This window comes from Hippoglossus hippoglossus, chromosome 15, assembly GCF_009819705.1.
Source record: "Hippoglossus hippoglossus isolate fHipHip1 chromosome 15, fHipHip1.pri, whole genome shotgun sequence".
NCBI lineage: Eukaryota > Metazoa > Chordata > Actinopteri > Pleuronectiformes > Pleuronectidae > Hippoglossus > Hippoglossus hippoglossus.
In genome coordinates, this window is record NC_047165.1 from 8,493,134 (window position 1) to 8,507,441 (window position 14,308).

The window sequence follows — 14,308 nt, forward strand, 5'->3', positions numbered from 1 at the left end:
CTTTTCAATAAAAACTATCACCACAAGATGTGTAACAGTGTTGGTCTCAAGATTTGAGTAGTAATTGTAGAGTTTTAATGCACAGAAAAAAAAATGGGGCATAGCTGTGCCGACAATAAATCATTTCGTTATCAAGATTGTAAGTCTACAACCATGCTAGCAGCTTTGTACCGTATTTCAAGTTATTTAACCTATTGGTGTGTCGCCAGAAGAAAAGTCATAAGATCACTAATTTAATTAGACTACTTTGTCTTCTGGGCACCACAGATATCTATACCTTTATGAGAATACAAAATAAATACAGAATAAAACAAAAACTAGAATGGCACTCAGAAGAAAGCATAATCCACTTAAATGTAATCACCCACACACTTAGATATCAGAACCCTAACTATGCCTTATTTTTTCCATCAAGACCCATTAAGTATTCACTGTGAAAATGTCAAAAACAAATCCCTAACTTGCCATTTTTAAGAAAGTTTCATGGAAATTTGTTGTGTAGTTTTTGCATAATCCTGATGACAAACCAACCAGCCAACAAAAAAACAAACAAGTGTAAACCCCTTGGTGGAGGTTAGAAAAAAGGTCAGAATTCATCCTCCAGTGACCCGTATAATGTTTTTTTTACAAATATTCCAAATATTAAAGTTGTTGACCAACAAACAGAACAACACACTCCCATGAGGACAAAATTAGTTACACTCTTGTAAATTTTACAAACCATTTTACTATGATACCATTAGGGTTACATCACTCAAGTACATCAAGTATACAGCAACATTTCAACAACGAACATCTACTTTCAGCATCTTTACTCTGCTCAAGTTAAACAATGATTGAGTATTTTTCCAGCCCTGCACTCTGGTATAAAGTTGTCCAAATCTAGAGACAGCTTACTATTCACAGTGGGTGAGGCCAGAGTGAGAAACAGAGAGAAAATGGGGCTGAGGAGCACACTGAGAAACTAAGAGTCCCAGAGCCTTTCGCAGGAGTTCAGAATTTAAGTGCCCTCATTGCCTCATTTTCAACAATCCCTCCTCTATCAACTCCCTCACCGCTGACTTTCCCCTGTGATGACACACAGGACTAATTAGAGCTTAAATTGAGAAGGTGTTAATCCTGGATGTGGGAACCCCCAAATCCATTCCTGACAGAGCAGCCCGTTATTGGCCTTAAAGAGTAAGCTCTAAGGTCAACGGCTCACAGTGGAAGAATGGTAATAGGAGTCTTCTCGGGGTGGGGTGGTGAGATTTGCTTGAGTCCCATTTCTATCCTGTGGGAGCAACAGTGGAAAAGCCAATTCCCATCTTGTCCGGCGCAGATTTGGCCATTATGTTTCAGAGCTGTGGGGATTTGGGGATTTACAGGAACTTATCACACATGCTTGGTCACCTAACCGCCGTTAGTGAGGGACACAGGGTTCAACGAATATGGATTTATAACCAAGCTAATAGCATAGTACTGTGGATGGCAATGTCAGTCAGTCCTGACCCAACAAGTACTGGATGGGTTAGCAGAAAGTTTTGTACAGACATTCATGGTCCTCAAAGGATAAATATGAATGACTTCTGCTCCTCTGCTTGTGATTTTGAGTGAAATGTTTTAAATAATGTTGGATGGATTACCATGAAATTTAGTACTGAAATTAATGTCCCCTTCAGGATACACAGTAAAATATTCAAAGATTCACTGACTTTTCCTGTCATGGCGACCTGTCCAGGGTGTAACCTGCCTCTCACCCAGGGTCAACTGGCACTGGCTACCCTAGCGATGGATGGATGATTTAACCCCCCCCCCCCCACTCGCTCTCCAGAACATGAATCCAGCGAGGACCCCCTGCTGTGATCACACATCAAATTCTCCTGAATTCTACGGGCTTTATACTTGGAGGCCAGGCTGAGAAAGTTGGCACAAACTGCGGAGCTTCTCACTTGGACATTTGCTTTCACACATGCACCTCCTCAAGAGAAAATACAAAGGAACTGCAGAGTCCAGTGCATTTCTGAAAGCAGCTTTACACACACCCACACACACACATTTAAAGATCAAGAGGTCCCAAATTGCTGCAGGCACAGCACAAGCAACCTCTGCCTCACAGGTCTTTCTTCACAAAAGGTGCTCACTTGATATAATATTCTCTGAAAACAGCTTCTATTCCCTCAATGAAAAGCTCCCATAAACCATAAAGGCTGACGGATTAAGAGCATGGCTGGACTGCAGTCAACAATGTCTCGCAGTAAATACTCTGACACAGAGGTGTGATGACCTTTCTGTTGTGAAATCATTGATGTAGGACGACCCGGTGCTTCAGCCTGCTGTGCAGCTGTGTGTGTCAAACCCAAAATCATGTTGTTTCATCACTCCACTTTCTTGTTCTCTTCTTACTCTAATCTAAGTGAATCCTAACATTTCTTAAACAATGGGGCTCTGTCCATAAACAACGAGCAATCACCTTTCTCCAGAATTCCTGTCTCTCCTCTGGAAGCCAAAATATGCCCAGTTTATTCTGCAACACCTGAAGCCTCTCATTCATTTTAAATGTGAAAACTGCGTGTGTGGACCCCTCGCAAATCAAATATCTGCCTGCATCCTGCACCGTAGCATAAATATCAACAGCTTGCTGTTCGCAGATAAGATGTGACAGCAGAGACGCCCTGTTCCTTTCCTACTCTACATCTATTCATTATTCCTTTCTTGGGCAATATTTTTTCCTTCATCTCAGAGAAAATTGTCTGTCCCACAAAAATATCTGCGCTTCACAGGAAGTACGACACATTCAATCACTGGTGGTAAATGGATGAGCGGTGGGTGACTGCCTTCGCACCTGTCTCTGTTTCTCTTTGTTCCGTGAAGGATGATGCAGATTGGGGGGAGAAAAGCAACCACCTGCATCTATTGCACCAAAGACTGACCACTGTCTGACTGCGAGTGGTCAAACACCCAGATTTCTTTTCTCACAGTTTTACAATACATCTCTCACATAACCCATTTTCTGACATTTTCCGGAGTTTGCCTTTCACATTTAAAGAATGCAGCAGGACATTATCTGGGTCACACTTGTTCACAACAGGACAATGTCCAGAGCATTTAGGCGAGGGGTGGCGTCTGGCTAGAGCCTGAAGGAGGCAGCACATGATGGATGAATTGCACTGTGGAAATCATGTATTTTTGTTTACAGGATTGAACCCGGCATCGGCCTTTGTCGACAAAAAATCTCATCGTCTTTCCTGGTTGACATCTTCACTGGTGTCTTTTACATGTATGGCTCCTCTTATAAAACCAGAGATAGTGTTTGCTTCTTGGTTGTTCAGTTTTTCAGTTTTGTTTTGTGTTCGAAACGTGAACTTCAGGAACATGCCAGGGCTTCAGCACATGTCTGAAAGCAGCTATACTGTCTTTCCTTGTCTCACTCATGATTATCTGGAATTACAGCATTATTCCATGTGATAGTTTCTCAGATTATCACACAGCAGCATGGACCTCTAGTGCCATCTCAGAACATCGGCTTATCTATTATATCCGCAATCCTGACATCCTCGGGCAGAGCAGCACGTTGTGAGCAAGAGGAGGCTAAATCACACTGATGCTATAATGACCAGTGGTGCTTAACAGGGTGAGACGTTTCTAACTGTGTCTGTTGTTCCCTTGTTGCCAACAAATCAATGCAAGTCTGTCCTCAAAATGTCAAAGCGACAGTCACCCCGGGGGGTTTGAAAGACAGACCAGAGTGAGGTTCTTTTTCTAAATGGCTTTTTTTATTTTTAGAGAGGAGTTGCTTTACTCAGCGATACAACAGACTGGAAGAAGAGTATGACTTACATCCTAGAAAACTATGCTGAGAGGTGGGTGATGCTCCTCGGAGACCCACACAAGTGTACGTGTGTGAATTTCTTTGTGTTTAAGGGCACTCGGGGCAGGTTTTATTCTCCTCTCCGCCAGTTTGTTTAGACAACACAGACATTCTAATCTTTCTAATTAATTCTGTCTGATACTGCAGTCTGACCAGATGATATCCTCAAATCGAATCCAGGTCATTTGCCTCTGTCTGTAATTATTTATTGAGTTTCCTCTGCCCTGGAAAAAAAAAAAGATCAGATCCCCAGAAAAACATTTGATATGCAGAAGAGAGACAAAGGCTACAATCGCACTGATGCATTTTAAACTGAAATGCATCATCTCTGCTACATTTATGCCAGTTTTTAAGCTCCTAAAACTGAGAACTTTGGAAATACTGCAGGCCATGTTTTGATTGTTTGCATTTTAGTCTGCATGGGCAGAGAAGCAGTCACCGGCACTCGCATCCTGATTTGGTCTTATCAATGACGACTCTACTACCGTTGGTGAGTGGAAAGCCTTCAGTAACAGTTCCATCCCATTGTCGATCCAGCAAAATAAATTTTTGCTCTTTCTTTGTGCAATTCCTTGTTTGTTTCTCCTTCACAGCATTTTCTGCAACTAAGCAACTAACTGCAGTCAGTCTACTTCCTGTTTACACATGTATGCCCAGTGTACATTAATGGTCATGTGAGATGCGATTATATCCTATATGAAGCTAACATGCTCGTCTGGATGGGGGGGGGGTCTAACTCTCTCTGGGGAGTCGTGTGGAAACAGCTGTTTATGGCTTGCGGCGATCTCTCACCATCTCTTGTTGACTGTCCATTAATTTGGAATTAAGGCCTGAAGTTTTATTCACAGCCACAAAAATGAAAAGGAAGAAGATGGGTATAAAGCCGTGAAACTATATTGGGGCAAGTTAAATTAATACATTATAAAAGAAAACGAGGAATAAATCATCTTGACATTGAGCTTTCGGCAATCGCTCTGACCAACGATGATCATCAAGATAATGTACGATCACCACAATTCATAAATTACATTTTTGGAAACCTAATAAGCAGATGGCCAATCTAACTACAAATTGATAGTGCAGTAACATTTTTACATAGAACAAGAATTGTGTTACTTTTTCAAGAATCACTCAAAATGCTCAACCTTTTAACAAGGTTTAGGCAATATGATAAGGAGTAAATGATCATAAGGCACAGATGGATGTCACAATGTTGTATAGTCGATGAGAACAATTTAATTTTCCTCTGAAACAGACCAAACTGTATTCTTGAGGATATAATGAGTAGTGCAGAATTACTGGCTTCAGGACCAGGATATACTCATTGTGATACTTTTAAAATCCTTCCAGACGAAGTTCCTTTAATCTGACACATCACTTACTAACTGCTAACACGACACAATTTTTGAATTTTATCCAGGTACCCAATTGCAACTGAGTGCTGGCCCACTCAAAAGTCTGGTGGCATCAGAGGACTGAATGTCAGTTGGCTCTTGTCCATAGATGGCTGCCAGATTTGGAGTTTCTGAGTGTGCAAACTTGGGCATATTTGCGCTGAGAATGTGTTTCAGTTAGCAGCACTCATGCTAACTTTGGGCAGGCATCAGATCAAGGCACTGGCCCAAGTACGGCTGATCCTGGCACTGCTTTCCCCACAAATCTGGCTAAAGTCAGGCGACCAGTTGTGCCGGATTTAGGCCACTATTCATCCAAGCTATACTTGGCTTTGCACCCAGCATATACCCTGGGCTGCCTGTTACATGATATTCTGTTCTATCTGTTAATCCATCTTTCTGCTATATTTCAACCTATTTATTTATTACTTTAAAATTAGGCATCAATCCCTTTAATATTTCAGGGCATGTTTTCTGATCTGATGCCCCTGTCTGCAGGATGAATCCTTTCGACGGTTCCTTCCAAAACTGTAACAAATCACTGTTTTCTTTTCTTGTTAGGATGTGGTTAGGGTTTGGTTAGGTTCTGACACAAAAACAGCTTGATTAGGATAACGGAAAAGATCATGATTTGGGTTTAAAACAACTCATTGGTTAAAAATGGTGAACGATCGTCACTACTAAATGGTAAAACAAACAGACATCTCCAAAAATAGACCATTTTGTTAACCGACTCATCATCCAGACTTTTCTAAGAAAGAATACTTTGTACAGTGCCACCCTTGAACCAGAGTCATAATTCCTACAGCCGCTACAGGAATCTATCACTTAAATGTAAACATGTGATGCTTACGGATGTTTCTGGTGAGGACAGATTCAAGTTAGGATCCCTGGTAATGTAATCAATTAAAGGTACTGTATGTGCATATACTGTATTTTATTTTTGGCCGTACTGCTTGGCCTCATTACGCTTGTCTCTGAATGACATGTTATACAAACCCACCATGCTAGGTATAAATTAAAAGCTCGATGACAAAAAAAGTCAATATGCCTTGCTGGGACAACTTTTATTTTTTATCTACAGCTCCCGTTATCTCATTAAAAAATAACAACAGAATTTGGGAAGTAAAAGAAGTTTTCCTTTTATTTCTATATCTATTTATACATAAACAGATCCAAACAACATTTTAGGAGAACTCTGGGAGATGCTGTAGTGTGTTCTCCACCAAGGTGGATGGAGGCTATGACAAACATTTCAGAGAGAGGCTGAAGTCAATATCCTGCTGACATCAAAGAGCCGGTGCATACTGCCCTATTTCAATATTCACACTACCCCATAAAACTATTTATACTCCCTGCGTTCATATATCAGCGAAGCCTCTGAGTGAGAGCTTTAATGACCCCGCACTGAGATGATGTGCACGGTAAACATCTCCCGAACTGCATCTTTCTACCTGTCATGGAGTGTTTCAAGGAAGCTTTGCTATAATTTGTGTAAAAACTATTTACGATGCACCCTCAGGTCTACATGTTTGTTAGAACCAAATCTGAAACAATAAACGGTAAGTGCACCTTTTAAGAAAGAGATGACATTTATTTTCAGTCATGATGTGACGGTTAAACATCTTTTTTTAACTTAACGTGACATTTTTCATCTTCTCGTGTGGTGCACTCCTGGTGCCCTCTGACTGTGGCGATGTTTAAAAGATGCTTTTTAATTTATTTGATACTTAGAGCTTGCTGGATCTCAACTTGCCAATTTTGGTGGATCTGTAAAGACGGATTTTTCTTTTCTGTCTTCATCATTGCCTCTTTCTCTTGCTAGGACATATACAGACACACAAACCCAATTACACAAATAAATACAAACATTTGTATCCTGGCACATGTTGTGTCTCTAACACACAATACCCTGTTATCAGTGGCTTATGCTGCAGATTAAATTTAGTAACTGAACAAAAATAACATCCGGTTTATGTTAACAATCTAAAGATAAAGCTGTATCCTCCTCCATGTTAAACGTATCTGTCCATCCCAACAGCAGCCTGACTTCCTTTTATTGTTCTGTTAGAGCGGAGAGATGGATGTACAAAAAAGGCAAACTCTTCTTCCCCTCTGTCTGCCACAAGTGTGAAATGCACAGGATGACAGTGTGTCAGACAAGAGAAATCACAGGCAGATCTTTTGGGTTGGCTTGGGGTGAAAAAACATTTCCCTTGCCATCCCAGTTTTGGACAAACTAATTAAAATATATAAATGGAAAAGGTCAGAATTTTACAAGTGTGGAAATCTGATTGCTAGTGAATGCAGAAAGAGATAATACTCCCACAGGTTCCTATAGGTCCTACCAGCCGGAGCTGTTCCTGTGACGTAAAGTTCATTTAACAGCAGTTGCCTGACCACATGGTGAAAGACTCACGTAATATACTTCTTGGTCAACTGTGATGAACATCTCTCCACCTTAGTGGTAAGTAAGATAGACTGAGAGTCAAAAACAGATTTTTGTCCCCATATAATAGGAAACAAATGACGAGCCTTGTCACAGTGTGATGCCCGGAGCTGTGAGAGCACACAGGGTTGCTAACAGTCCGATTTCCCCCAGCAGCCACCACAGCCCCTGCAGCAGACAGCAGCTCCCTCCGGCCCTGGCAGCTTACTCTGCAGCCTCTCCCATTTCTAACCACAAACAATGACGGCTGATGGCTTTTGTTCGGGTTAAATCTGTGGGTCGGGTTCCCAGCCTCCCCGAGTAGAAATACAGTACAGCCGCAGATGAATAGCCGCTGGGATGTTCTAGTAAATATTGCTGTTTAGTAGTGACTCATATTTGATTGTGTGAGGGCCAAACTGAACCTGGCTAAATTCAAATTGCCTGCAGCTACCGACATCTCTGAAACTGCTCGTTCTGCAGACAAACATCCAAATTTCAGCTCAATCATGTTCGCGCTCCATACAAAAGCACCCAGTTTAAAAAGCACTAAAAGCAGCCGTTGCAGGCCCCGAACAAAAAGTCACATTCACAGCTCAGAACCTGACAGTTTGTACTTTCGTCATATTTTCAAATGGAAGCTTAGAAAAAAGGACTTTGGTTGTTTGATCCACATAAATGGACAAACACTGGACACCTTGATTGATTAGTGGACACCGTCTCGTTATGTGGGATCCAATGCAAATAATTATATTATATATAAAGTATATATACGTATGATGTATGGCAAAAATCGATGACCAATATTTACGATAAATTAATGTTTATGTATTTTTCCACGCAAACATTGATAACCTATCTGTGATTATCAGTGATTCAATCAGCATATACATATATTTTAGCCCCTTATGGCTCATTTATGCTGCATTTACATACGAAGAGAGAAATGTCAGTTTCAAACAATGTAATCGTCACTGCCCACATACTTTTACGTTTACATTCGTTTTTTTTATGTTAGCATGGTTGTGACACAAGATTTGAAAGTTTCTGACAACAACAGTTGGAGCTCGCGATGATGTAGCTCTTAACAAGAAGGCAGAAGTGGCTTTGTCCCTGTGCCAGACGTCAACTTTAAATGCCTGTAGTTTCCTACCAACTCGCAAAGTCTCTCCTCAGAAAGTTATGCCATTGTTGAAACAATCGTGCCACTTGAACTATTGGCTACACTGCCCCCTCATGGTTTCCAGTGGTACTATTCCATTTTGTCTGTTTCGTAAATAGCCATAAGCTTTCAGAGAAGGTGCACAAAATACGAATAAAATGAAATCAGAGTACAGACTTAGAAGGCTCTGTTGGTTTCCGTATAAGTAACTAACCTTGAGCATAGATGACCCTCTAAAGTCCATGAACGTTTCTCTAGATCTGCCCCTGAGAGCCATGTCAAAAATGGTGAGTAATCTTTTGCATCAAGTAAATCTATGAAAATGAGTGAGATTAGTGTTTAAACTCAAATATTTCTAAATACGAGGTAACCCTATTAGGGCTCAGCGATAAAACCATGTCTATAATGTATCGCAATAATATTTTCATCAACAGCAATACAAGAAATGTTCAAATATATTAACATGTTGCTCATGCGTTGATGATTGATCGACAAGAAATATTAATGTGACAAGTATCGAGATATTTATCGATTATTGACTGATCTTTACTTTCTGGCCTCGTCTTCCAGCAACTGAACCAAAACTAAGGGCAGCTCAGGTTGTTGAACAATAAAACACAAACTCATCTCTAACCCTTTAAAACACCAGGTTCACTTGACCCAAACGCTGGCTCCACGTCTGCAGCATCACATGCAATGAGTCAGTGACAGTAGATGTGTAAACAGTTGTGTCGGGCTTCACTCACCTTCCTGTGAGTGGTCAGCAGTCCCCGTGGCCGTGGACAGGCACCAGAGGCGGAGGGCGAGGACCACAAAGGCAAAGTTCCTCCGCCGCCTCCAGCCTCTCATGATGGAGCTCGGTTGGGGTGAGACCGCGATGCGTAAAGCCCCGGGACCGGACTCTTCTCACGGGATGGAGACCGGACAACTTCACGGTGGTAGACACACAGACAGGGGGGGGACTCAACAAAACCCCCGAGAACCAGGCTCCTTCGCGGGACTCCAGCGGGATGCAACGCGCTGTCACTCCGAGGACGAAGATGTCAGAAAGTTTTCCACCACCACGCCGGGGGACGCGTGACCGGGGCCGGCCGCAGGGGAGCCGCGGACAAACGCATGTGTCAGACGGGTGTCGGTGTGTGGAGGTGTCGCTCATGTGATGGTGTGAGCGTGAGGGAGCGGTGGAGCAGACAGGGAGGAGGAGGAGGAGGAGGAGAGGAAGAGGACTCGTACCAGAGCAGACACACTGTGCCATGTGCGCTCCACACCGCGCTGGGTCCTAGAGCCGGAGCTGTTCATGTAAATCTGTTGTCTTTTAAATGAATCTGTAATAAATAAACAAGTGTACAACTTTAAATAGAAGACAGGAAGCTTTTCAGATGTTTAAAAATCTGGTTGCACGTTTTAAAAAACACACAGTTACACATAACAGGTAAAACACACAAAATAAGGTATACAGAAATCCATACGTGCATAGATACAAACACACAAACGAGCATACCTACGAGGAAAAGAAATAAAGATAATTCATAAAAAGGCTAACCTATAGGAAATCAAACGCTCGTTCACCTCTGGATTTAAAACGAGTAGGGGGAACAGATAAAGGCCTTGATCAGATGATCGGAGCGCCCGACCCCCAGAGTAGGGCCTCAACAGTTCTGTAATGTAAGCGGGGGCCCGGCCGAGCAAGGCCTTGTATGTGATTAATAGGATTTTAAACTCAATGGATTTAACTGGAAGCCGGTGAAGGGATACGAAAATGTCTGTGATGTGTGATTGACTCCTAGTTTTTGTTAACAGCCTCGCAGCAGCATTCTGAGCCGACTCTAGTCTGGCTATTGATAACTGAGTGATGAAAGTGAAGAGGGAGTTGCAGTAGTTTGGACAAGAAAGTATTACCGTGTGTACTAGAAGTTCTGTGTTTTTGGTTGACAGGATGGTTTTGATTTCAGAACATGGTGCACCTCACTTTCACAACTTCCAGGTTATATAGGGGGCGCTCATGAGTTTGTCCAGAATGAAGGGGATTCCACTTAAAGCTGCAGCCATAAAACCTTGTTTTGACCTTTGAAGGGGATCATACGGGTGAAATTTTGGACTTTCATTTATATTTGGTAAAATAGTTTTTGCAATATGAGGCCTTTTTTGACCAAGAGACATTGATTTTAGCATTTTAATTAAACTGAGGGCAAACCATAACAACCCATCTCTTTTCCAACCACAGAGGATGGAGGCGTATTAATGAGGCTTAGAATGATGTCAATAGTAGATATAACAACCTGTTGAATGTATCTAACAGTAAATAAGTACTTTGATGTATCTCATCTTGTTTTTGCCCCTGTTGTCTCACTGCCTCAGTCCCAACTGATCTGGTTGATCCACAGTGGATTAAGACGATCGACTCTTCCTCTAACTGCCTCCTTCTGAACTGTGGAGGATGAAGCCTCAGAAAAACATCCACACTAGATGAAAGCAAAACTCTGAAAAGGCCAGGGCCCTGAATGTGTTTCATTTGGACTATGGTATTGTTTGGGAGGTAATTTGGTGGAAAATAAAGGTTGAGACTCTATGATTAGATGTGTATAAGGAAATAAAAAAGATTAAATGTTTCATCTTGTCAACATTAAACTAAGGTTCTTTGATCTAAAATTTAATTTTTAATGAAATTTAAACAAAACTTTGGTGTGAGTCATGTTGATGTTAAATAGAAGCTCTTCATTACCCAATTTCAACATCAATATTGTATATTTAAAACTATATTCAACAATCCGAATTGTGCGTCATGGTTCATCGTCATCGTCTCCTCTTTCTCTCAATGAGTCCCCAGAAAAACACACACATGCACGGACCGACTGTCGCCACCCAGGATATCTGGTCTGGTTTAGTCCTAATCTTTCTCAGTGTGTGTACGCTGCAGGCAAAAGACTCACAGACGTCTCTGCAGGTGTCAGTTCACTCCACATCTCCACTGAGGCTACAAACTGCAAGAAAATGGGGGAAAAGATGCTGTACTTTACCTGAGCTGACTGCGATTGAGTTATTTCCTTAAAATCCCACAGTGTCATAGTGTCGCCCACCTGACTATTTCCATTTTCTCTCTGAAGAGTTTTATTAAAATATTACACCCTCAAAACTATCTTATGTGCCGTCTCTTGCAACTTGAATTGGTTCCTTTTTGTTTTTTCAATTCCCCCCCCCGGCTTTTCTCTCCTGTTGCTCACCATCATCTTCTGTGATTGCCAAATTCATTAATTCATTGGGAACACTACAATCGCAGAGCCACTGTTGGCCATGAGACGAGATGTTCAGATAGAACTAGTGCCAGAGTAAAGACTTAATGATTAAACATTTAAAATCAGCGGCTCTGCTTGGACTCAGTACAGTCAGACACTGAGCTCAGCTACTTTTCTCCTCTCTGACGCAAATGTATCAGCCTCAACCCTCAGGTCGTCTAAGTCAGTCATGGCCGTCAGGGAGCCGGCCGAGGGGCCTCACAGCACACAGTCCACATTATGCAGAGATAGCAATGTGACACACACCATGCCTCACAGAGAGAGAGAGCGAGAGAGAGGCTGATTGACAGGTCTCGCTCTCCTTGTGTATGACTGCCTGTCACACTGCGCTCATCATCTGGAGGCTACATGGCGGGGGGGGGGGGGGTCGACTAACCCATGTGGATCCCCCTTTAGAATGGCCTTTCTGTTAACATAGAGATGTTTACATAAAGATGGAAGACATGATTGCTCACCAGAAGTGAAGCCAAAGCATCTTGCTCGCCACCTAGTGGTTGGCTGCAGTATAGGTCATGAATGCACCTCCTCCATGTTAGTGGATCTGACAATGACCAAGCTAAAAAGTCAATCTCAAAGATGTCTTCTCTCATTTTAGGTATTTCTTATCGCACTTATGTTTTTCACTTAGTTGATGCTATAAAATGGCGTGACACGTCATGATTGACAGCTGAGACTGACTCGTGATTGGTCGAGCAGGTGTATGGACAGTACTTTGCTTTCGTGGCTCTGTTCCTCGATTGGTTCTCAGTTGGTGACCTTTGCATCCTGGATAATTTGCTGTCATTTCTGTATAGAGAGAGGAGTATGGAGCTGTGTCATCGATCTTCATATACGGTCTGTAGTTCATACAGTGCGTTTGCTTGCTGTGAACCATAACTGATCATAGAGGAAGATGTCAGGTCAATCTCTTTCATTCTGGAATAAAAGAAAATCCCTGATTTAGAGGTTTTAAACACTCAGTATTTTACTCCAGATTGACCCATCACTAAAAGTCTGCCACAACAGACTGTGTTTATTCAGCGAGATTGTCTGAGACCTGCGGCACGTGCCCTCTCCCTGCTCCCTTCTCCTCCTCCTCCTCCTCCTCCTCCCAGCAGACTCCGCTTGAGATGTCAGTCACCTTTGCAGGCTCTATATGTGGACTGTGGTCCCAAGCTGTGCTCACAAGTCTCCTCTCTTATTACAATGTCATCTCCAGTTTGGAGCGCTGTGACAAAGGCCCCTTTCACAGGCGCTGCATGTCTCCTGAGTTCGATTAGCTTGGAATTCCACTGTTCCGGATGGGAGGTTCCAGAGGCCTCGAGGCAGATGTGAGGCCGGCGACGAAAAAAATGGCTCTCCCCTCGCGTCTCTCTCTCCTTTATACAGCGCTGCACCAATGACAGAGTCAAGGTGCTCTGCACAAAAGCAGAGATTCAATTTCCTGGAAAATGACACCGCGTCAACACCCAACGTCCTTGGAATTCTTTTATTTCATCTCCAGATACTTGAGATGCATTAGAGGAGAATTATACTATAGATAAGGAACCAAATCATTAGGAAAGAAATTAGTAGAATTACATGATGAATCTGCTCTGCATTTAATCTCTGGGTGTATTAATTTGAGCAGGGAAGACAGATTACAGTGCATTAATATTTCAAGACCCTTCACGTTTTTTTTAATTATCAGTGTGTCGTTGGTGGGGGAGGGTGCCGAGCTTTGTCAGTGACTGCATACAATTCAATTACCTTAATAACAAGCACCTTAAACATCATACACCGTTTTAGCTACAGAATCATTTCACATCATAATTTTGGTTGAAAACATTGTTTATTTTGTAAAAATCTGCCACAGTGGAATAAGCAGACACATCCATCTGTGTCTTTGTCTCACATCAAATCAAACAATGTACACTTATATACAGGTTCATAAAAACTGGGCTGTTTCATTAGACTCGTTATAAATGGCCAATAAATGGAAAAGTTATGTTCATAAATCCTTTACTGATGCTTTGGTGATTATTCCTAAACCAACATTTATTTATTATAGCCTCTAGTTGCAACTCAGTATGAATAAAGACTAATCAGAAAGTTTAATCACTGCTTTGATGCTTTGTTGTTTGTTAAATCTTGTCAATGACAAGTGTCAGTCAAATCAAATTTTTGAAATCAAGTTTTATTAACTTTTTCCATCTTTTGCAA

General features: G+C 41.9%; 1 protein-coding gene across 2 annotated transcripts in view; it reads right to left on the reverse strand.

Annotated features, from left to right (window-relative positions):
* adam12 (ADAM metallopeptidase domain 12) overlaps positions 1 to 10,094 on the reverse strand; it is an 80,934-nt gene extending 70,840 nt beyond the window's left edge. Inside the window, exon 1 of one of the 2 annotated variants that reach the window (XM_034608884.1) lies at positions 9,581 to 10,087. In XM_034608884.1, coding sequence (XP_034464775.1) covers positions 9,581 to 9,683 — 103 coding nt within the window. In that variant the 5' untranslated portion in view covers positions 9,684 to 10,087. Of the gene's footprint in view, positions 1 to 9,580 lie in introns of both variants that reach the window. The other variant, XM_034608885.1, reaches the window with a different exon arrangement.
* Positions 10,095 to 14,308: the final 4,214 nt, after the last annotated feature.